This window comes from Barbus barbus (genome assembly GCF_936440315.1).
Source record: "Barbus barbus genome assembly, chromosome: 30".
NCBI lineage: Eukaryota > Metazoa > Chordata > Actinopteri > Cypriniformes > Cyprinidae > Barbus > Barbus barbus.
The window spans coordinates 1,367,362-1,392,758 of record NC_136758.1 but is presented as its reverse complement, the minus strand read 5'-3'; the positions used below and the strand labels follow the sequence as shown (position 1 = coordinate 1,392,758).

At 37.2% G+C, this 25,397-nt stretch overlaps 1 protein-coding gene across 1 annotated transcript in view; it reads right to left on the bottom strand.

Annotated features, from left to right (window-relative positions):
• Window positions 1-996: 996 nt before the first annotated feature.
• Window positions 997-25,397, bottom strand: part of nek9 (NIMA related kinase 9) — a 32,607-nt gene continuing 8,206 nt past the window's right edge. The window contains exons 4-23 of the mRNA XM_079386211.1: window positions 24,966-25,036; window positions 24,782-24,887; window positions 23,790-23,921; window positions 23,577-23,687; window positions 23,428-23,492; window positions 21,856-21,906; window positions 21,570-21,762; window positions 20,469-20,613; window positions 16,113-16,313; window positions 14,804-14,850; window positions 12,941-13,102; window positions 11,747-11,855; window positions 11,501-11,662; window positions 10,092-10,259; window positions 9,586-9,645; window positions 9,228-9,406; window positions 6,898-7,047; window positions 6,710-6,802; window positions 4,587-4,640; window positions 997-2,221 (exon numbers count right to left, since the gene is read on the bottom strand). Coding sequence (XP_079242337.1) covers window positions 2,108-2,221; window positions 4,587-4,640; window positions 6,710-6,802; window positions 6,898-7,047; window positions 9,228-9,406; window positions 9,586-9,645; window positions 10,092-10,259; window positions 11,501-11,662; window positions 11,747-11,855; window positions 12,941-13,102; window positions 14,804-14,850; window positions 16,113-16,313; window positions 20,469-20,613; window positions 21,570-21,762; window positions 21,856-21,906; window positions 23,428-23,492; window positions 23,577-23,687; window positions 23,790-23,921; window positions 24,782-24,887; window positions 24,966-25,036 — 2,373 coding nt within the window. The 3' untranslated portion in view covers window positions 997-2,107. The remainder of the gene's footprint in view (window positions 2,222-4,586; window positions 4,641-6,709; window positions 6,803-6,897; window positions 7,048-9,227; window positions 9,407-9,585; window positions 9,646-10,091; window positions 10,260-11,500; window positions 11,663-11,746; window positions 11,856-12,940; window positions 13,103-14,803; window positions 14,851-16,112; window positions 16,314-20,468; window positions 20,614-21,569; window positions 21,763-21,855; window positions 21,907-23,427; window positions 23,493-23,576; window positions 23,688-23,789; window positions 23,922-24,781; window positions 24,888-24,965; window positions 25,037-25,397) is intronic.

The following is a 25,397-nucleotide window of genomic DNA, read 5'->3' as shown; positions in this document are numbered from 1 at the left end:
AGGATTGTTTTTAATTTCATTATGCTGTTATACTAATAATAAGTTTTTTTAACAACATTTGGCGCAGCTATATAACCTAATAATGATCAAACAATGTAAACAACAATTTTAAGACAGAAATGAAAGTAAAATTGCTCGCGGGGACTTTGGATCGCTTTTGAGTGATGACTTGGTTGTGAATCGGTTCATTGAAAAGAGCCGTCCGAACGAACCGATTGGCTAAAATGATTCAGATTCTCCGGCGCTGCAGACGTGGTCGACTCCCAAATCCCTGGTGTGATGCGCATGCGCACAACGATCAGATTAGTGCTTGGCAAAGACATCTTCAATTAAAGTTCATAAAAGAAGAAGAAAATAGTTTTTACAGGGATATTACAGAAAATGAATGCATTCAAATATTTATGGCTAATTGTAGGGCATACTCAAATAACCTACCAAAAGTTTTCCCAGAACACACACAAATGCATCGCAGTTTTTGAGAAAAGCCACTGCAAACGAAATAATTTCAATCTTGGTGAGACTGACTTTAGTGGCTTTTCAGAAAATAGTAAATAGAAGAATTATTACACACACACATACACACACACACACACACACATGTTGGTTTTTGTGGTTTATGGGGACTCTCCATAGGCGTAATGGTTTTTATACTGAACAAACTGTGTGTGCTATTGGCCTACACCAACCCTACACCTAAACTTAGCCCTCACAGGAGACTTTGTGCATTTTTAGATTTTCAAAAAAACACCATTTAGTATGTTTTTTAAGCCTTTTGAATTACGGGGACATAGGCAGTGTCCTCATAAACCACCTTCATATTGTAATACCTCTGTCATACCCATGTCATTATACACATTTGTGTCCTCATAAACATGCACACACACACACACACACACACACACACACACGCGCGCACAAACGCACGCGCACGGTTTGGCCAACACTGCATTACAAATAGCAACATAATTAAAACACCATCAAATATTACCCCAACATCAGTGTGACATTTTGCCTCATCTTTTTTTAATTAAAAATGTGCATCAGTCAGTGTCTGATACGAAGCATAAAACACCTCAAAAGCAAGTCTCAATTATATGACAGTTTCAGAGTACAGAAATTGGAGAAAAAAAAAAAACTAATGAAAAAATAAAAACTAAATAAAACACACACACACACACACACACACACACACACACACACACAACAAAATCATCTTTGGTTGCACTTGCTTTAAAAACATGCAAATGTCAGCGGCAGAATGCAGTTTCTGCAGTTTTCTGACCAAGGGACAGAAATGAGTCTCAGAGACACTGCATGTGACCTGCGCTCCACAGATTTGCATAAACTTGGTGTCGTTCTCCAATATTTGGCAATATACATAAAAGAGACAAGAATGCTAAAAACACAAGAAATTCAGTAGTTTTGACATGATGTGTGCACAACAAACTTACTCTGATATAAATGTGAAATTACTGCAAAACTTTCACTCAACACGTGGACGTCGTACAGAAGAAACCGCACATGCAGAGAACATCAACGTCCCGTGACACAAACAAACTGTGTTTTGGCTTCACATTCATAGCTTTAAAGTGTTTCTAAGGATCTTTGGTTGAAACACATCAGTTGCATTAGACCTGCTTGTATAGGAAAGATCAAACCTGTGAGAATAACACACAAAACACTGTACAAATGACATTAACACTGATGCACTGAAGACAAACTAATATAGAGGCACTTTCAACTTAATTTCACCTCATTATAAAAGAGCATCTGAAACAATATTGTGCTGAATGTTAAATATGAAAGCGTTAAACCCATGAGGACTGAAGTGAACTGTTTATGACACTTTTCTGACATTCATTCTGGAGGGATTGTCTCATGATTGAACTGACATTATCCAATGCTGTTTCCAGATAAAACACTCACTGTTTATGTCTGTACACACAGCACTAAAAGATCCGGAGCGCTTTGGCATGACATTAGCAGCATGAAACTCGTACAGTCTTTGGTTATGAAAACAAGGCACTACTGATTTTGGCGAAACCCCCTCGATCCGTCTGGATTTAGCACTGAACACACTCACTGTAAGCAGTAATAGCTCGATCTCTCACTCCTGAAGGGCAGAGCGGTGGTTCTGACTGATGTCCTGAAGTCCAGCATCTGCTCTGAGGCTCTGAATGGCTCTCCACAGTCTCTCGTTCTCCTTCAGCTGATCGTTGAACTGACAAACATTTACATAAAAACCAATCATGTCCAGTTAGCTTGGGAAAACACATTCAGCTGAGCACGAGATTTGTAGAATATTAAACTGCTAATGACACACTTCCAAATAACTCCTTCAGAATTAGAGACACATATCCAAACTTTAGTTGAGGACAGTAAGAATGTGAGGGCTGTAGATACTGCTTTGGATGCGACTAGCTCAGGGAGTCCTGTACATTGTTCGGTTCCGGTGACTGTGAGGCGGCCTAGTCGCGGGTCAAAACACCACTCTTCCGTTCCGATCAGAACATCAAACAGGTTCTCCCCACTCAGTGACGCAGCCTCTGAGAAACCTGATGAAAGTGCTCTAGTAATTGGCGATTCTATTGTACGGAACGTGAAAATAGAGACACCAGCCACCATAGTCCAATGTTTACCGGGAGCCAGAGCGCCTGACATCCTGGCAAATTTAAAAGTGCTGGCTAATGCTAAACGTAAATTCAGTAAGATTGTTATTCACGTCAGCGCTAATGATGTTCGACTTCGCCAGTCAGAGATCACTAAAAATAATGTTAAAGAGGTGTGTGAACTTGCGAATACGATGTCAGACACTGTAATATGCTCTGGCCCTCTCTCTGCTTACCGGGGTGACGAGATTCATAGCAGACTGCTGTCACTCAATGGCTGGATGTCTAAGTGGTGCCCGCAGAATAACATAGACTTTATAGACAATTGGACGAGTTTTTGGGGCAGACCTGACCTGTTGAAAAGAGATGGTGTTCATCCCTCCTGGGGTGGTGCCGCTCTTCTCTCTAGAAATATGGCACATAGTCTTAGAGTACGTACTTGACTAACTGGGGCCCAGGTCAGGAAGCAGACAGACTGGCTAAACCGACCGTCTGCTAGCCGCCTCACGTCACAGAAGTCAGTTAATTCTCAGCACATAGAGACTCTGTCACCTAGATATCACACTATAGAGACTGTGTCTGTTCCCCGAACTAGAAAATACAGAAAACATCCAAACCAAAGTAAGAGTAACAATTTAATTGATGTTCAACAAATAAAAAACAGATATAATACAGATAAAAAAATGATAACGCTTGGCTTATTGAATATTACATCCCTTTCTACAAAAGCACTTTTTGTAAATGATATGATCACTGACCATAAACTAGAAGTGCTTTGTTTGACAGAAACCTGGCTAAAACCAGATGACTACATTACTTTAAAAGAGTCTACCCCCAAGATTACAGTTACAAACATGAGCCACGTCCAAAAGGTAAAGGGGGAGGTATATTCCATATAGCTAAAGCTGTAAAGCCAACTCCTTGTTACAAGTATGATAGAACCATCACTTCTACCACAAAAGACTACTTTATAAATAATCTGCCTGACTTATCTCAATTCCTCAGCATATCCAATAGCGCAGAACAACTTGATGATGTAACAGAAACTATTGACTCACTTTTCTAGCACTTTAGATACGGTTGCTCCTTTACGCTTAAGGAAGATTAAGGAAAAGAGTCCAACACCGTGTTATAATGAGCACCATTATTGTCATCATTGTCATTAGGATATGTCCCAAAAACCTTCAAACTGGCTGTTATTAAGCCTCTCATTAAAAAAAAACACAACTTGACCCCAAATAATTAATTACAGACCGATCTCGAATCTCCCTTTTCTGTCAAAGATATTAGAAAAGGTAGTATCATCACAACTATGTTCCTTCTTAGAGAAAAATTATATATGTGAGGATTTCCAGTCAGGTTTTAGACCGTATCATAGTACTGAGACTGCTCTCATTAGAGTTACAAATGACCTGCTTCTATCATCTGATCGTGGTTGTATCTCTCTATTAGTGCTACTGGATCTTAGCGCTGCGTTCGACACTATCGACCACAACATTCCTTTAAATAGACTAGAAAATTATGTTGGCATTAGAAGAAGTACTGGCGTGGTTCAAACTATACTTATCTGACCGCCATCAATTTGTGGCAGTAAATGAAGAGGTATCATATCGATCACAAGTGCAGTGTGGAGTACCTCAAGGCTCAGTACTTGGCCCCTTACTTTTCACGCTTTACATGTTACCCTTGGGAGATATCATTAGGAAACATGGTGTTAGCTTTCACTGTTATGCTGATAATACCCAGCTCTATATTTCTTCGCGACCTGATGAAACTTAATTTGCAGAGACACATTTCTACAAACCTGATCAAGAAACAAACTCATTCTGATCTCAGAGGAACTGAGGGTGAGGACAATTTGAGCAGATTTTAATTTGTCTAAACTATTGCTTTTGTGCTCTGAGATGTGTTAAAGTGATGTCATGAGCTGGTTGTTGTCAGTGTTTTCAGCGCAGATGTCAGACCAGTAGTGCTCACCTGTTTCTCTAAGAGCTGAATTTGGGCTTCCTGTCGATTCACTGTTTCTCTGAGCTGCAAAATAAAACACAACTTCATTACATTCAAATATGTCAGGCAAACTATCATACTCCTTGACTTTCACATATTGTTTAAAAAAAGAAGAAAAAAAAAAAAAGTCAAAAAAGAAAAAGTCGAAAACATTTAACAATACATCTACATTTTGCCTCTCTCTTATGGGAAAAGAGTACTTCTATGGGAAATAACTTTTTTTTTTATAAAATAAAATAACTCTTACATTTTTAAACCAAATGTCACATTCTTAAATGCAAGCTTTTTAATACAAACATTTTAAAACTATAGTTGTGTTGACTGAAGTAAGGCTATATATATGAATAAGAAATCTACATTTTTAAACATTTGTGACCTCAAAAAAGTATTTATTTGATATTTTTATACTCAGTTGTACCCTTATTCTGCTTTTAAGGGTATGGAGGCTGCGTATTTAACAACAAACGTTATTATTCAAAATGAGACTGACATCAGTGCACTTAACAGTAAAGTTCACTTCACTTATCATAAATAACTTTAAACACAAATAGAACAAAATCTATATAACTTGAATTAAGAAAATAAACAAGGTAACTGTGTAGGGCAAGCAAGCTACTGCCAATCCAACAGGGGCAGGTTTATGTAGGAAGCACAGCTTTTCCAAATGTAAACATCTAAAATTAATAAATAATAATAATGAATAATATTTTTTCACGAATTCTGTGTTGTGTATTTTCTGGTAATCAAATGAACACGCAGAACATGAGGATTCATATTTAAATAGTCTTTTTGCAGTTTAATATTCACAGACACTAGTCTATATCACGATTTCATTAGAGTGTACTGACCTGCTTTTTATTTATTCATCAAAAATGAATATTCATCAAAAAGTCTGCATTATACAGTAAATTCAGTTTTTATGACTGGATTCCTCGATTCCATTCATGTTTTCTTCATCGCTGAAATCACAGGGCACTACTAATGTAGCAAACAAGTATGATAAGCTCATTGTGAGAGTAAAAGACGTGGACATTGTTGTTTATTTACTTTGGCGGCATATTCGCCGATATGATATATCTGTGACAGGCTCATATCGACCAATAATATCGGCAAATATATATCGAGCTCTACTTTTTGACGTTTGACTATAGACTGTACTGTACTATAATATACACAAAGAATATCGGCCGATATATCGATATCGTATTTTTTTACTCCCTAATATCGGCCCTAAAGAAATCCTTGCATATCATTGCTTTTTTGTTGATTTTGATTGCTTCTATTGCCCTCATTTGTAAGTCGCTTTGCATAAAAGCATCTGTTAAATGACTAAGAGTAAATGTGAATGGAAATGTAATACCGTATACCGTGATAAAAGCATTAGCAATTAATTGCAACATGAAAATCTGATACGGCATATCCCTACACATGACAGATGAAAACAATAAAAGAAACTTAATTTAAAAAGACACCTAGTATCCAGTAATATGAATGATTTAATGCATTGACACTATCAGATGAGAACAAACTTGCTGAAAGCTGCTGATTTGATCTGAATAATGAAGCTATTGTCTACTGTAGAGCTGCTTTACAGATGAAACTGAACTCCTATATTTGATGAGATTTGCATCATCGATTCTGTTATTCTTGTTTATTCATGTGAAGCTGCTACAGAAATGTGAAAGTGCTACAGAAATAAAGGTGACTTGAGTATTATAGTTTATTAATATTGTTTATTTTTATCTTTTATATTTTAATATATTTTTTTATATTCTTGAAGAAAAAAATTAGATGACTAACTTTTTAAGACTAGTCTAAACAGTTTATGCAACCAGCCCCAGTTCTTTATTTACCCTTGTAAATAAAGAACACTACCCCCCCCCCCCCCCCCCAAACACACAAACACTTTCTCATTGGATCCAAGCAAATCTCATAGGGGACCTATTTTTATGTAAAAAAAGTGAGTTGTCACTGAAAGGTGAGGAGTTTGTATCTGTCAATCGTTTTCATCTTCGTTTATGAGAATAACCTTGTTTCAGACCTGTGCTAAAGCAGTGTAGTGTTCAGCTGTGTGTCAGATGTGTGAAGCGTACGTTTGCCAGCTCGATGCTCGCGCCACAGCAGCTCTGCTCGGAGCGTCCCGTCTCCACGCCGTTCATCCGCTCGTAATCCACGCATGCAGCCGGCTGCAAAACAAACACAACACACGGGTCAGGAGGGAGGCCCCGCCCACTCATGAGGAAACCCCGCCCCCGTTAGGGCTAGAATGCAGTCTGCGTACCATAAGGCTCTTTCCGGCGGCGGCAGCAGCTTTGAGCTGGTCCAGCTCCTCGTACGGCAGTGTGGCGCTCTCGGTGTAGGGCTTCGTCAGCGGGTCGATGGAGTCCTGGGAATCATTCGGCATCGGGATGAACTCGGCATCCAGCAGCTCCTGCAGTCACAGAAAGCATTCACATAAAATATATCTCATAAACTTGTACTTCAGCTATACCTGATCAAATGCACATTATTATTCTTTGCTTGGTTGGAACAGCAGCTACGCTAATTTAGTCTCTATCTGCTTCTCTGTTTCTGTCACGGGGCTTGCATCCCGAGGTAACTAGGAATTACACAAGCCTCAGTCTGGATCCAGCCCTTAGGAAGACCTGAGATGATCGAACACTGAGAAGAGATGATGCCAACCCCCCAGAAGACCTCAGATGATGCTAACCCTGGAACAACATATAAAACTACCAAATTTTGCTTAATCACAAAGTTTAATTGCAAACAGAGTTTAATCTCAACATATAATCATTGCAGCTAATAGTGTTCACCGTCTGTTTGATTATGTGTCATTCGTAACTAACTGCATGATTTTCACTGTACATTTCTGTCATATTCACCACTAATAACCTACTCTTAAATATAATGTAGGAACTTTACATTTTCTGTAAAGCTGCTTTGCAACGATTTGTATCATGAAAAGCACTAAACAAATAAACTTGAATTGAATTGAGATTGTTGCATAGACGATTCTGCATCAATGCAGTAATAGACCATAATCGATTATAGCCTACTGACATAATTTGCACGCACACTAGTCACACCAGTATTAAAAAAAAAATGCACCCACTATTTTTAAATCCGAGATTTGGGCACATTTTGGAAAACCCAAGCTTAGTGTGTGCACTAGAGACAATCGTGGCGGCTTCATTGCACAGAATATGCTCTGTGAGACTCGTGTGCATTGCTTGACAGTGTGCTTCCACCCGCCGTTATCTCAGTGTTTTACTTTAGATATGCTTTCATTTCTGCCGTTTGGAATGCAGTATCTATCAGATTCACGAAACTCACGCACTGACAGACTTTCACATGAGCTTTGTGTTGTTTGTTTTAAAGCTATATTTAGTTGGTTAAATTCTTAATTTTTTATTTATTTATTATTAATTTGTAATTATTTTAAAAAGTAGCCTGCTTATATAATTTGATAAAAATGCACAAAATGAATTTGGTATAATCGTGATGCATTGTGATATAGAATTGAATCGAATCACGAAACCAGTGACGATTCACACCCCTAGAAAGAGCTGCTGGAAAAACACACTCAAGTTTGGCTGTAGGGTTTTATTAATGGCCATTCAAAGCAACTGAAAAGACTGACAAGTTTAACCGATTTCAGATCAGCAGGAGACGAAAATGGTCCAGCAGCAGCTTTGCATTACAAAGGTCTCTTCTCATCTGTTGTCTAGACTTTCTCTCACATTAAGCAGAGGGTGTGCGTTTGCTTGTCCATACTGATAAGACACACTGCTGTTTAAAACCTTTTTAAGACCAAATAAAGGGAATTTAATCCTCTGGGCTTCTTTGGTCACTTTTGCTAAAAAAAAAAAAAAAAATACATTTTGAAATGTAAAATGTCTTGTTAAAATAAGATCAAAAATAAAAAGTAACGCTTGGTACCTTCACGGTCAAAAATCACCGATATAGGAAATAAATGGCAAATACGATAAATGCAAATAAAATTAAATGGCATAGTATCATAAAATCCCCTTAAAAGTCTTTATAATAATAAAAAAAAACTTTATTGAGCAATGATTTATTAGACTGATTTTCCTGGGGAAAACATTTTTGACCATGAAGTACCGAGTATGACCCAAAACTGAAGAGGCCCAGAGGGTTAAGTAAAAAATTCAGGGGAACATGTGTTATCATATGTTCTCTGAAAAAAAAAACTGATGTTCTTAAGTATTTTCATCTTGTTTTCTGGTACAAATATCTAAAAATTCTTAAATCAGGATACATTTTCTGGAGATACAAAATGACATTGATGAGCCAGATTTACTAACATCTTGCACCAGCGCAAACCCTCTTCTAGCTTTAAAGACTACCGTCAGGATTTACTAAAGACACAAAGTGAAACAATAACATATAAGTTTCCCTTTCAGACGCGAGATTTATGCGAGGAGAGCATTTACATGAATCACACAACATGATTTGCTAAGGTTTGTGGTATAGTTTACTGGTGCAAACTGAAGACTTTCTGCTCTGACTTCAGATCTTATTTTTTGTAAGGATGAACAAGGATCTCTTTAAGAGCCTCAGAAGGATGATGGGTGTTAAATCTGCGTTCACCTTCTGCAGCCATGAGGGGCAGGAGCTCTCGTTGGTCTTGCTGTCCATGGAGAAGATGGGCGTCTCCAGACCTCTGCCGTCCATATCGGCCTCCACGGTTCCTCCCAGCATCCCCTCACGCAGCTCAGAGTCTGTGGCTGAGACCGTCTCCAAATCCACGCAGGACGTGGAGCACTGACCTGCGCGGCATTAACACACCATCACACACACACACACACACACACGTTTGTTTCAGTGAATTGTGGGGTGTATATAACTTGCTTAAAATAATAAAAACTACAACAGTATCTCAATTATACTAAAATAACACTGGCTCTTACACATGAATAAATGAAAAACAACAAAGATTTGATCTTACCACTTGCAATAGACAGTCCGCTGCTGTTTGAACGGATCGTTTTGGAGTTCAGGACTTTTTCTGTGAATAAACGTAAACATATTTAAACTACAAATATTTACATGCTCATTTTAATAAATAATGAACTGCTGGCAAGATGGACTTTAATAAATCTTGGCTGTCTGTGCAGTAGAAATGAGCTACAGGACAACACAAAACAGAGAGAAAGAGCAGTGATGATTCCTTTCGCCACAAAAATAGAGAAACTTCAACACCCATAATGCACTGGGCTCAATCCGACTGGGATACAAAAAAGTGGAAGTTCAATCTGTAGTTTTGAAACAAGCCCTGCAGCTGTCAAAAACCCACCGGATGACACAAAACGGTGTATTTTGTAATATCTGGTGGACTTTAACTGTCGAATTAACATGCAGGAAACAGAGATTCACATCGTTCATTTACAAGTACTACTGACAGAACAGTACAAAGCTGGTTGAAAATCAGCACACTTGTGGTGCGCTACTGACCCATGATGAGGATGGTGTGCCAGCCCCGGCAGGACAGATCAGGCACGTGGTGCAGCGAGCCGAAGATGGGCCGAGGAAGAGCAGGACAGACCTCGGAGCCGAAGCCTTTATCAGCGGGCATCCCCAGACGCCCGTTCCCTGCGTTCCCCCACGCGAATATCTGATTATCTGAGGAAAACACATCACAAGCACCGCAGCCAGCCATTCATATTCATATATTTAAATACTTAGAAATATAAATGATGACAATGGTGAAATAAGACTAATGTATGTCTGGGAATGATGTGGTGATGAACACGTGACACAAACGAAAACTTAAATTTGATTGGATCCAGGATTATTATTGTTAACTGAAACTAAAACTTATAAAACAAAATGTTTTAAAATTGAAATAAAACATTAAATAATAATATATAAATATTAGATGAAAAACTGAAACTAAATAAAAATTGAGAAATGTTGCTTTGGCAGCTAACTGACAAGTGCTTAAGTTACCGGCTGGAAATAAATAAAAACTACAACTGAACTAAAACTACAACTGAAATAAAAGCAATTTAAACCTAAACGGTAACATTTAAAAAAACAAATCTAATAAAACATTTTGGTAGCACTATATTTTAAGGTGTCCTTGTTACAAATGTTACATGTACTTACTATTATAATAACAATTAATTATGCATAATTACATGCAAGTAACCCTAATACATACTACTAACCATATAGTATGTAGTTAATTGATATTACTCAGTACTTAAATGTATAATTACACTATAACAAGGACCTTAAGATAAAGTGTAACTTTACTTTTGACTTTTTTTTTTGGTGCTGATAGCCTCATTAACATCAACTAACAATGAAAAATGCTTCTAAAGCATTTATTAATGTTAGTAAATATTAATTTTAACATTTAACAATACATTATTAAAACCAAAAGATAAACGTGAGCTGACATCTATTGCTAAAATTAACAAAGATGAATAAATACTGTAACTAATGTACTGTTCATTGTTAGTTAATGCATTAACTAATGCTCATCAAATCTGCATGTATAATAATTATAAAAGAGTGAGTAAAATGCAGTTTAAAATCGATGGAGTTTAGTGTGTCACACTGCAAAGCACATAACAAAATCACTAAAACATTAGTATGAAAACTGAAAATACACAAATAAAAGCTAATGCAAAAAAATTATAAAAACTATAATAGTACATACTACTAAAATAACACTCTGGGGATGATGCTTCCCCTTCTCTGTCTGCTACAACTCATACATTTAGATCATAAAGAAATTCGTATGCAGGGATAATCTACAAAACTGATTTTCAACAGAAGCCTTGAAATCAAGAGGTTTTAAGCTCCTGAGAAACACAAACTCGTGCACAAGCGTGTGTTTGAGCTCCTGCACTCACCCTCGGTGGCGGCGATCGTGAAACCGTCTCCACAAGACACCTTGGTGATGACCTTCCCTCCGAAGGCCCCCATGAGGATCTGAACACCCTGGTGCTTCTTGAAGTCCTTCACTCCCAGCTGCCCGAATTTATTACAGCCAAAGGTCATCAGACGGCCACGCGCTGCACAATCATTCACACACCATGAGCCTCAATCATCAGAACATCAGCAGTAAACGCAACAGCGTGAGGCGAGATGAAACACACCGTCTATAGCGGCGGTGTGCGTCTTCCCCGGAGAGATGAACTGGATCTTGAAGCGTGAGAGCTGCTTGACCAGTGTGAGGGTGGTGGTGTATGGGATCCCCTGATAACCCTGCACAACATCAGTTAGTGTAATGACAGTACGGCTGTCCATTTAACACAGTGATAGGACCCTAAAGTTTAAGATACGAGGGCCCCTCTTATATTTTCTGGAGTGGATTCTGAGGTTAGTTCTGAACAGCAGATGGTGCTGCATGCTTCAGAAACAGCCGTACTCTGCTCCTTACACACACACAAACCAAAAATAAACATTCATAAGATTTGAAAAGGTTGAAGTGAATTACAAGGATGTTCAGTGGCCTGTGTTTACATTAATCTCACGTCATAAAAACATTCTGAGCCGAGGTGAAATGACACTCAGCCGAACACACAAGCGCTCTTCTTCATCAGGATTTGAGTGTGTGGATAAAAACATCTGCTGATAAACTATAAGCTCAGAATTGATTCCAGAGAATCGCCATGCATTCGGAAGATCTCAGAATCCATCCACGAATCGATTTATCATCGCAGCCCTAGTCAATATGGTCTGTTTTGCTTAATTTCGCAAATGAAAATGGTTCCAATCAAAGCCACAGCAGAACTGTTGAGTGTCTCTGATCAACACGGCGGTGATTCCTTACTGAATGAATCCATGGTTTTGAACAAATCGAGAGAGTCAATGATTCAGTGACTTATCCATAAAGACAGCCGCTTGCTTCGTCTCTGAATGAATCAGCTGTTTGAGTGAATCGGTTGAGTGAATGATTCAATGACTCACTCATTAAGACAGTGACTTGCCGCCACCTACTAGCATTTTTAGTTTTCATTTGAGAGTGCCAATTCATAAATAAAAAAAATATCATTTCAAATTTCAGTATTAATAAAAAAATATTTCATTCTAAAAAGCTACTTTTCTGTAATTTCTATTCACTGTTTTTCTCATCTCACACAATGACTTTAAATGATCTTTTGGGGGGAGTAATTAATGTGTGATTAATTAGACTAATGAATCGGCACATCATGTAATTGGCTTGATTAAACCGTGTAATCGCTCGACAGCCCAAACTGACAGTACAATCTTACTAGGTCACTATTGGGACGGGAGCTGCTAAATACTGCGGCACATGAGTTCATGAGTATGCTTGTCGTAGTACATACTTCCCCCGGGTGGTTTTTGATTCCAGTGATGCCTTGATTCAGACCCAGCTTGTTGAGGTCGTTGCTCCCGCAGGCTAGAACCTTTCCAAACTCGGTGAGGAAGAAGGTGCAGTCACTGCCGCAGTACACCGAGTCAATGACGGCACTCTTAGGAACCTCCACCTGCAGATGAGAACGACACACACACACACACACACACACACACAACTGCTCAATGATCTGTGCTGTTCAGGAGCTGATGGTAAAATCTATCAGACGGCCCTCTGGGATACTGGATTCTCAGAGCAAATATTTTAGAATAATAATCCTGAACTGTACAATTGATCATATAATCGTAAAAGTGCATCTGCATCTACTTGAGTCTGAGCAAATATTATAATTCACTTAAAAACATCAACAAGCACATAATAGTATTTGAATATAAAATATTTTGTCTTTAAAACATGAAAATTCATCAAGCACATGCATGATGCTTCCATGGACGTTTGAATTCAGCGCACCAAGAAAGTTTATCTTATCTTATTTTGAGTTTAAAGTTAAAATATATACCAGTCATGCTACTAAGATTTTTAAAAAGAAGTTTTGGAAAGAAGACTCTTCTGCTCACCAAGGCTGCATTTATTTGATAAAAAATACAGTAAAACAGTGAAATATTATAGTAAAGTATAGAATATATGTTAAAGTGTAATTTATTTCTGTGATCTGCAGCTGTATTTTCAGCATCATTACTCCAGCCTTCAGTGTCACATGATCTTCAGAAATCATAATAATATACTGATTTACTGATCAACAAACATTTCTGATTATTATCAATGTTGAACACAGTTTTTTTGTGGAAACCATCATACATTCAAAAGTTTGGGGTCCGTAAGATTTAAAAAACAAACAAACAACTAAATAAATAAATAAAAATAATACTTTTATTCAGCAAGAGCGCAATAAACTGATCAAAAGTGACAGTAAAGATACTTCTAATGCTACAAAAGGTTTATATTTCAAATGAATGCTGTTCTTTTGAACTTACACTTTCATATGTGAATCCTGAAAAATAAAATGCATCACAGTTTCCACAAAAATATTGTGCAGCACATATTAAATAAGCATCAATAATAATCGACAATAACTGAGAACTAAATCCACATAAAATAGAAAATATCTAAAAATAGAAAACATTTATTTTAAATTGAAATAATATTTCACATTATTACTGTTTTTACTGTAATTCTGATCAAATAAATGCAGTCTTGGAGAACAGAAGAGACTTATTTAGAAAAAACAAAAAACATCTGAATTATTCCAGATTTTTGACCAGTAGTGCAAATATAAGTGCACATTTTAGATGCTGCAATTAGTCAACATTTATTTTAAATAATGTTACTAATGTTTTTTTTTCTTTCTAAACTAGTATATTTGTAATGGTCCTGCCAGTGACAAACTCCAGTTGTTAACATTAGTTATCTTACAATGAAAAATACTGAAGCATTTATTAATCTTAATGTTAATTTCAACATTTACTAATAAATGATTAAAATCAAAAGTTGTATCTGTTAATATTGTTTAAAGGACTTGAGCTGACAGGAACTAACAATGAACCGCTGTATTGTTATTAAGTAATGTACTGTACTGCTCAGTTTTACTGCTGGTTAAGGCACTGACTAACCTAACTGTAGTGTTACCAGCTCATCAAAGCTGCATGCAGAATAATTAGAACAGAGTGAGTAAAATGCAGTTTAAATTGTTTAAGATGGAGTAGTGTCACAGTGTAGCACACAGAAAATAAACTACAAAAGCGAACTTTCCTCAGGTATTTCATTCCCCAAGACACGCTGAAAATAGGAGTATGAAGAATGAAGTGTCTCTCACCTGCATCGGAGAGGAGAAATCGTCCTCACAGTCCAGCCCGAGTCGACCTGCGCAAGAAAAGTGGCATAAGTAGCTATGTTTCTATCCATATTTTATGTGCATTCTGGAATATTTGGAATATCGCATTAAAAAAATGCTGCATGGAAACACAAAGATGAGCATAAATTCTAAAAATGTGCATAAAACATTGATGTGCACAATTGAGTAGGTTAAAGGATTAGTTCAGTTTTAAAAAAACTTTTGCTGATAATTTACTCACCCCATGTCATCCAAGATGTCCATGTCTTTCTTTCTTGCTCGCCTTGCTCTGTTCTGTGATGCGTGTTCGTGACGTCACGTAATACGCAATGACGTTGAAAAGGTCACGGTTGAGGTAGGCGGAAGTACCGAGTCAGTGTTTACAAATGTGCGGAAGAAGGACCATATACACATATTCAAATGTCTTTATGTCAGTTTATCGTTTAAAATGCCCATTTGTGCGTGTCCTGGGTGTTTTAATATTAAAAAGCCTACTGACTCGGTACTTCCGCCTACCTCAACCGTGACCTTTTCCACGTAATTGCGTAGAGCAAGGCGAGCATTTGTGCTTATAAAACTTAAACTTTTTTATTTATTTTTGAAATGACCGATCGTTTTGCTAGATAAGACCCTTATTCATCGTCTGGTATCGTTTAAAGCCCTTTGAAGCTGCACTGAAACTGTCATTTGGACCTTGAACCGTTTGGGTCCCATTGAAGTCCATTATATGGAGAAATGTTTTCATCAAAAACCTTAATTTCTTTTCGACTGAAGAAAGAAAGACATGGACATCTTGGATGACATGGGGGTGAGTAAATTATCAGCAAAAGTTTTTTTAAAAGTGAACTAATCCTTTAACTTTTTATCCGATAAGAAAATAAATGTGCATAAACGACGATGGAAACACATTTACCAAATAAATTCCACCATGCACATCAAAAAAAGTCATGCGACTTTGCATGATGGGACGGGATAACTTGACTAACCAGCGGACCGATCTCAAAGTATTTCTGTATAACTGCCTCCCAGAGCTGTCTCACACGACTGCGTTCCCAAACAGAAGCATCCACCTCCGAAAGCAATGACAGCATTGTTTCGTCTGCCCTGGTGCAAGTAATTCATCATATTTGAAATGCATTATATTAAGTGGCTTCTCCTACTTTTCTTAGTGATATGATTCTTAGTTTTGCGCACAAGTTAAATCTAAATCTTTGGATGGAAGCATGACTAGTGTCATCAGCAGACTCAGCGCTGTGACAGGAAGTGCCTGCGGTCATGTGACCGTGCTCACCGTGCTCTCCGCAGCCCCAGGAGTAGATGTCCCCGGCGCGGGTCAGCGCCACCACGTGATTGTCCCCGCAGGACACCCGTCTCACCGGACGCTCCTGGAAGAACTCCAGCAGAACCGGCTCCAGCACCTCCATGCCCATCTCGTTCTCCACACCCACACAGCCGTAGTAATCAGAGCCGAACATGTACATCTGATCCTCGTCTGCCGGAGGAACACACGTCACAAACACACAGATCCTCCACTGGTCATTTGACTTGATGATATTTAGATATTAATGATACACTAGCAGGCCCAATCCGGCCTGAGGAAGAGTACACATGTTGCACATATGCACTGAATTGTTTTTGCACTGATTAGCTCGTCCACAAGGCGGCAACACTGGTCTGGGCCAGCCAAAAAAAAGAAAAGGACGAGACAAAATACCAACAATCTGCAACATCGATAGATGGCACACAGCAGCGTTGAGAAGCGCTTGTGTTGAGGGAGTTATGAGAGATCCACAACTGTAGTTAAAAGGAGTATAAAGACGGTGTTTTTGGTCATAACTTCTGGAGAGAAATAACAAATGAAGTATAGTTTGAAAGTCTGCGCGTCCGGCTGTACACATAACCGTTACGCTGAGACGCTTCAGACATTGTGCCAGTAGCGCTTCAACTGACCAATAATACACATTTATGTCAAAAAACACGGTTTTGGCTAATTATCTCGTAAACAGTTATAAAGTCCTAAATTACCATGAAGTGTTCAGTGTCATATGCATCAGGTTTTAAAGAGACAGCGCTGCTTTTAAAGTGAAAAACAATGAAGTCTGTCACTGATGTAAATCAAAGTACAAAAAAAAAAAAAAAGAGAAATCACTCACTGTTCAAGTCGCTGATTAATTTTTGTAGCTTGCATAAAGATTAATCAATATAGTTTATGCATATACAATTTATAGTTTATGTGAAGATTGTTTTAAGTTCAGTTAAATTAAAAGTTATGTTTTTCAGAGCCTATTAAATGTTATAAATTTCAATTAATGTTGAATGACTCTGATTAATGGCTAAAACTGAGGGGAAATTGGATTTAATAGAGACACCAGTAACATTATTGGTATAAGTGATATGGCTTTTCATTAATAATATGCTACTTAGTAAAAAGATGCCATTAAACATATTTAAAATATGCCATCTTTATCTTGTTTCTACAAACCCGATTCCAAAAAAGTTGGGACACTGTACAAATTGTGAATAAAAACAGAATGCAATGATGTGGAAGTTTCAAATTTCAATATTTTATTCAGAATACAACATAGATGACGTATCAAATGTTTAAACTGAGAAAATGTATCATTTTAAGGGAAAAATACGTTTATTTTAAATTTCATGGCATCAACACATCTCAAAAAAGTTGGGACAAGGCCATGTTTACCACTGTGTGGCATCCCCTCTTCTTTTTATAACAGTCTGCAAACGTCTGGGGACTGAGGAGACAAGTTGCTCAAGTTTAGGAATAGGAATGTTGTCCCATTCTTGTCTAATACAGGCTTCTAGTTGCTCAACTGTCTTAGGTCTTCTTTGTCGCATCTTCCTCTTTATGATGCGCCAAATGTTTTCTATGGGTGAAAGATCTGGACTGCAGGCTGGCCATTTCAGTACCCGGATCCTCCTTCTACGCAGCCATGATGTTGTAATTGATGCAGTATGTGGTCTGGCATTGTCATGTTGGAAAATGCAAGGTCTTCCCTGAAAGAGACAACGTCTGGATGGGAGCATATGTTGTTCTAGAACTTGGATATACCTTTCAGCATTGATGGTGCCTTTCCAGATGTGTAAGCTGCCCATGCCACACGCACTCATGCAACCCCATACCATCAGAGATGCAGGCTTCTGAACTGAGCGCTGATAACAACTTGGGTTGTCCTTGTCCTCTTTAGTCCGGATGACATGGCGTCACAATTTTCCAAAAAGAACTTCAAATTTTGATTCATCTGACCACAGAACAGTTTTCCACTTTGCCACAGTTCATTTTAAATAAGCCTTGGCCCAGAGAAAACGCCTGCGCTTCTGGATCATGTTTAGATATGGCTTCTTTTTTGACCTATAGAGTTTTAGCCGGCAACGGCGAATGGCACGGTGGATTGTGTTCACCGACAATGTTTTCTGGAAGTATTCCTGAGCCCATGTTGTGATTTCCATTACAGTAGCGTTCCTGTATGTGATGCAGTGCCGTCTAAGGGCCCGAAGATCACGGGCATCCAGTATGGTTTTCCGGCCTTGATCCTTACGCACAGAGATTGTTCCAGATTCTCTGAATCTTTGGATGATATTATGCACTGTAGATGATGATAACTTCAAACTCTTTGCAATTTATCTCTGAGAAACTCCTTTCTGATATTGCTCCACTATTTTTCGCCGCAGCATTGGGGGAATTGGTGATCCTCTTGCCATCTTGACTTCTGAGAGACACTGCCACTCTGAGAGGCTCTTTTTATACCCAATCATGTTGCCAATTGACCTAATAAGTTGCAAATTGGTCCTCCAGCTGTTCCTATATGTACATTTAACTTTTCCGGCCTCTTATTGCTACCTGTCCCAACTTTTTTGGAATGTGTAGCTCTCATGAAATCCAAAATGAGCCAATATTTGGCATGACATTTCAAAATGTCTCACTTATCTATATTCTATTGTGAATAAAATATAAGTTTATGAGATTTGTAAATTATTGCATTCCTTTTTTTATTCGTAATTTGTACAGTGTCCCAACTTTTTTGGAATCGGGTTTGTATATTTAGAGGTTCAGGGTGAAATTATGACAATATAAATCTACTAATATGCAATTAATAACAGAAAACTGATTTTTTTTAATTGATTGAAAGCACTAATGTTAACCTTTTATAGACGTTACTGTTGGTAATATTAGATTATTTTACTGCTGAATATGCATTTCAATTTCATTTCTAATATAGGCCCCCCAGAACGAGATCGGGATGGCCCCGCCGCCTCGGCCCCCCTTTCAATTTGATAATCTGGCCCTCAAATGAAGCTGACTGAATAGGCCTGCACTAGCGTTCAAAAGTTTGGGGTGGGTAATAGGGGTGTGCACAAATAGTGGAATAATCGATCTGTAATTATTATTCGAAAAATAAAAACACTATTCAAATTTTACTACGTGTTGCTTTGCTGGCCGATTATCATTTTTCTCATCATTTGTTTTTTTGATTTAATATTGAAAGTAGAAAAATTTAAAAAGCGTCCCATTTTATTTATTTTTTTCCCAAAAAATGAAGAACGAGAATTCAGCTTAAATTTTCGTTTCTTGTTCAGGGATAGAAAAACGAACAAACCGATTGAATATGTGATTTCTACACGTGGGCAGGAATTAAACACCCCTTTCTGCTGACCGTGCCGTCATCAGTTCCTCCGCAGTTTTCATGCAGCAGAATAATAGTCCTCCGCTGCTGCAGTTGTACGCATTCTTAACACATTTTTTGCAACTACATTTCATCTTTTTTTTGTCAAACAAACAGACTAATGAATAGCTTGACACAACTCATACCGGGGCAGAATCTAGACAGAGCTTTCTTCTGTGTAGACCAGCGGTTCTTAAAGAGATAGGGGGTCCGTGAAATCATTTGCTATAGCCTACCGTATTTTACAGACTGGAAAGTCGTTTTTTTTTATCATGATACATAGGCCTACTGTGATTTATTCCAAAGTGATTTATATGATGCATTTAACGTCAAATAATCTAAATGAAGCCGTCTTTCTTGTTAAACCTCGTTTAAATAAATGAATATTCGAATATTAGAATATTCAAATACAATATATTTTTTTAAAAGCCTATCCATAGTGGGTAAATATTTTAGAAAGAAGTATAAATCAGCCTAAATATTTGTTAAATGGAAAATATTAACAATGCAGATTTAATTTAATTAAATACATTCTAATATATGGCAAATATATGGCTCATACACTCACCAAGGCTGCATTTAAGCAAAAAATACAGTAAAACAGTAATATTGTGATATAATCACAATTTAAAAAATCTTTTCTATTATAAATTATTTTCTTTTTTTATTTGATAAATTTTGCTGATTTGGTGCAGAGTTATTAAAAGTTATTATTGATGCTCGAGTTGCTGCTGAATATTTCTGTGGAAACCGTGATACATTTTATTTTTCAGGATTCACAGACGAATAGACAGTTCAAAAGAACAGCATTTATTTGAAATAGAAATCTACTTGAACATTATAAATGTCACTTTTGATCAATTTAATGCAACCTTGAATGGAAGTAATTTTCCTGATGATTAAAGGTTATTTCTGCAGCAGCTCTGAGGCGGTCTGGGGTTATAGAGAGCGTGTGGTCCGCTCACCGGTGACGCAGGCGGTGAAGTCGGCGCCGCAGGACACCTGTCGGATGGCTTTGCCCTGCAGACGCTCCACTCTGCGCGGCTGTCGGTACGAGGCCTGGTCGCCGTGACCCAGCTGACCCACCATCTTCGCTCCTCCCTGAACGCTCTGCAGAAACACACAGCAGCATCTGTTCAGCTCTGCCAAAGTAACAATCTGTTTCTTAGTTTTGCAATGCTTTTTATTTCTATTTTTATGTGTTTGTGTCTTTATTCTGAATGACTGTGATCAGGACATGGCCCAGCCTAACTCGAACCAGTGCTATTTTTGTAAAACTGAGATACTATTGTAGTTGTTATTAATATTTTGAATAATGTTGTTTTAAATTTTTTGTTTTTAGTATAATAAAGTTTTGTTGTTATTTTTTTCTTTAAATAAGGATATATATATAAAAAATAATAAATACAATTTATATAAACAAATACTAAAATACAATTTATATAAACTAATAACAAACAAAAAAATAAATACATTTAAAGAAATAAATTAGATAAAAAAAATAAAAATAATAGATGAGTACAACTGAAATAATGCAATCAAATTTAAATGCATAAAACAAAATAAAATAATATTAAACCAAAAAATAAATAATTATAATAAAAAGATAAATACAAACAATATGAACAAATAATAAAATCAATATAAAAATCACTAAAATAAAAATAACTAACTAAATAAAACAAATAATTAAAATAAAGATATGAATAACTTAAAGTAACAAAATATCTTTAAATATAGCTATATTGTTATTATTCCTACTACATTTCAGTTTGGCTTATTTTAGTATATAAAGTTTAAACTAAATTTAAATAAGAAATGGCAGCTAGCTTTTCATTTTATTTCAGTTAGTTTTGTTTTTTCAAGTAACTTTTTTTAGTTTAATTTACTATAATAACCTTGTCTCACAGAAAATGTTCACCTACTAATAAGCAGCTTAGTAAAAAAAAGAAAAAGAACAGAAAAAAAGACTAGGCTCAAACTGGAGCACACGGATTCAATGAATTTTCAGCTGTCATGTTCTATTTCTGATCATCACAACAGATCTGAGTGTGGAGCGCACTTACGGCCCAGGTGTACAGCTCCTTCTCGACGGTCACCACAGCGAAGTGTGTTTCTCCGGCGCAGACATGCTGAGCGATGCTGCCGCCCTTAAACATGTCCAGCTTCTGAGGAGTGAACTTCCCTCCGCCCCAGAAATACACCTCCCTGGAGCGCGTCGTCACCACCGCCACCGCCGTCTCCGTCACCGTGGTCAACCTCAAACCACCAAACCATTAGCCATTAAAACATTAACAGCAGACAGCAACTCCACAAACACTGACGCTCTGCTGGGAAACACAGGACACCTACTTGGGTTTCTTGATGGCTGAATTAAGCGCCGCCACCCTCTCCTCCAGCTCTCTAAACACACACACACACATGATCGACAGTCAACATCATCACTGCGGCCAAACTCAAGCGGAAGGGTAGGCACCACAATAAAAAATAAAGAAACTTTGATCAAATAAAATACAATTTAAATTTAAATAAGTAAATAAATAGGTAAATAAATTAATTAAATAATAAAATTTATATAATAAATACAAAAGATAATATAAAGAAATAATTAAAATAAATACAATTGAAATAAATAAAACTAAAATGCATAAAACAAATAAAATAAAATAACATTAAAACAGTTATAGTATATAAATAATATAAACAAATAATAAAACAAAATTATTAAAGAAATAAAAATAACAAAGAAATGAATACAATTAAAATAAAGAAAAAATTTAAAGCTGCAGTCCGTATATTTGGCCTCTTTGTCTCCATCTCTGTGTGAAATCTGCAATTGCAGTTATTTGTGCAATTATCTTCATTACGTGGTTTGTGCTCCGGCATAAATCTAATGTTTTGAGGAGTATGTGTGGAGGTCAGTCACTGCACCGGTGTGGATGCTGTACTTGGGCATCACAAATTCTTGCCTATGTCTTGGAATATATGACCCAAATAACAATTTTCACCAGATATTGTCATAAGAACAAGTAACAAGTCTGCCACGTTTCTTCTGACCAACTGAGGAACAAAACATTACAATAAACCACGCTACCAATGGTGATTAAATCTAAAGATCGGTTAATTAGCTCATATCACATCAAACCATGCAAATTATTATTATTGTTATACTTTGTTCTCAAACTGTTAATGTTAACAACATCAGCATTGTGTGACTGTGAGTATAGTGTGCAGATTTCAATTTCTGTACAGTCTAATCTCTTAACTGTCAGAACATTCAAATTTCAATATAAAGAAATAGTTTTAACCCAAAAAGCTAATTATTCTTCCTTCAAACTGGTTCTCTTGTGTAATCCCAGGCTATCTTTAATCAGAAGCATGTTTAAAACTGGAGTATAATCTAATTTCAGTCACATGTGTTTCATAAACATAATAATTTCTGGATTACAATCCGCCATCAAAATGATACATTTAATTATTCCAGCTGCGGTGAGATAAGGCTATAAATGATCCTCCACCTGCTGCATCCATATACGTGATATAGCCTACTAGCCAGGAACACTTCTTTATGTTTACAGACGTGACGTAATCGCAGCAGCATGCTCGAATTTCCCACGAATTCCTACCAGTCCCACTCAAATCAGAAAACATTATTAAAAGCTGTTAAAAGTTGTGAATCGGGCTAAAGTAAGGCGATAGTACTGAACACTGGCTGGTTATGCACGCTCAAATATTGATTTCAGATTATTTTAAAAAATAAAAAGTTATGGACTGCAGCTTTAAATATGTAAAAATAAAGAATTAAAATAAAAATAAAGAAAAAAATAAATACAAAATGTAATTGAAAAAAAATAAATAAATCTGAATGGTCCTAAACACAGGAATGGTCTTGTTTTTTGTCTTTTGATTGGAGGGTTCACTCACGCTCTCACACGAGAGATGACGGGCTGCTCTAGAATCTGCTCCGCCGTCGGCCTTTTCTCAGGGTCCTTGATCATCGACACACACCAGCGTCATTATGATGTGAATACAGATATGATTGACAGGCACAGTGAGCCGTAACACAGCATTACCTGATCTAAACACTCGTACACCATCTTGATGAGGTCAGGCGTATAAACGTCCGAGTTGATCTCCATGGTCCAGTTACCCTGGACGATCTTCACACACAGGTTCAGAGGATTCTGGGAAGCACACCATCATCATCATCATCATCGCACACCACTGAGCAGATCTCGGTCTAATGAACGAGTGTTTGTGAATGTTTGAGATGAAGAGACGCTTACGGTGGCATCAAAGGTCCTGGTGAGGGTCAGCATCTCAAATAAGACACAGCCCATGGCCCAGATGTCTGATTTAAAGTTGTACTTCACCCCCTGACACAGCTCAGGAGACATGTAGTACGGCGTACCGACACACTGCAGAACAAAACACATCAGCTCACGAGAGGCACATGACCAATGACTGACAGTCCAAGTCAAGCGAGGGAGAAGTTCATATATATGTGACTGCAATAAAGACAATCCAACAAAATACTCATAATGGAGATTTATACACAAGTATATACAGTACGCAATGCAGCAACGCTAAATAAAAAATTATATGTAATTAAATTAATATACCTTTGAGAATAACAGGAATTACAAGAACATCCTCTAAAGTTAAAATGCCTGCATGTATCACACAATTCTTTTAAACACCAGTTTGAGAAGCCCAAACAAACATAAAACATGTTTTAATTCAATTTCATATTTAAAAATGTAATATTTCTATGATTTTGATTTATTTTTGCTTTTTAATCCCAGTTTGGGGTGCTCTAAACAAACAAATAAATGCATATTGTAAATCATTTTTATGTGCAATTTTGATATTTTTATGAATCATTTTTAGCTTTTTAATCCCAGTATGGGAAGCCCCAACAAATAAATCAATTAATTAACTAAAATAAAATATATACAATGTAATGAAAAATAATATTTGTATTTATTTTTATATTTAAAATTGTAATGTCTTTATGAGAATTTTAGCTTTTTAACCCGTTTGGGAAACTTTAACAACTGCAAGCAATATTTCATGTCCATTTGATTATTTACTTGATAAATAAGTGTAATAAGCAGGCCGATGATGGTCATTATAATAAAATAAGAGCTGTTCCGGGTGATCAAGAGTCTGTGCTTCATCCTGGGTTTATTGAGTGATTCACACAGACTTCATCCTCAAACATTATGATGATATGAGCGCAGATACTGATAAACCTGCATGACTGTGTCACACTTACAGTTTCAGCCATTGAATACTCGGAGTCCAGCTTCTTGGCCAAACCATAGTCGCCCAGCTTGATCAGGTTGGTCTTGGTGAGGAAGATGTTCAGCGTTTTGATGTCCCTTCAAAGCAAACACACACCACTCACAGCGACTGCGCTGCTTTATTCATAATCAGAGTTTCTGTGATTCTCTCATTACCTGTGCAGGACGCCGGCTTTATGGATGTGAGCGACGGCAGCGGCGATCTGATATAAGTACCACACAACCACCTGTGAACGACAGAGCAGGGCTCCTACAGAAACTGCTAAATGGAATTCCAGGACTTTCTTTTGGTTTTAAACATGTATGTGTTGAAACAGCTAATAATAAAACGTGACATTCTGTAGTTTTGACTCATATTCATCTTTTAATAATATTTGTAAATGTCTTGACTCCACAGCCAACAGAGCAATTGTATCTTTACTGTTCCAATACTTATGGAGGGGACTGTACATAATGTATTATAACAAATACCTGCAGAGGGCACCAACGACCTGGTGGTGTTTCGCTTTACTGTGTGACTCAACAACGTTTAAATCCATTTCATTTTTATATTCGGCCACATGCAAACTCAGAGCAAGGGTTTAAACT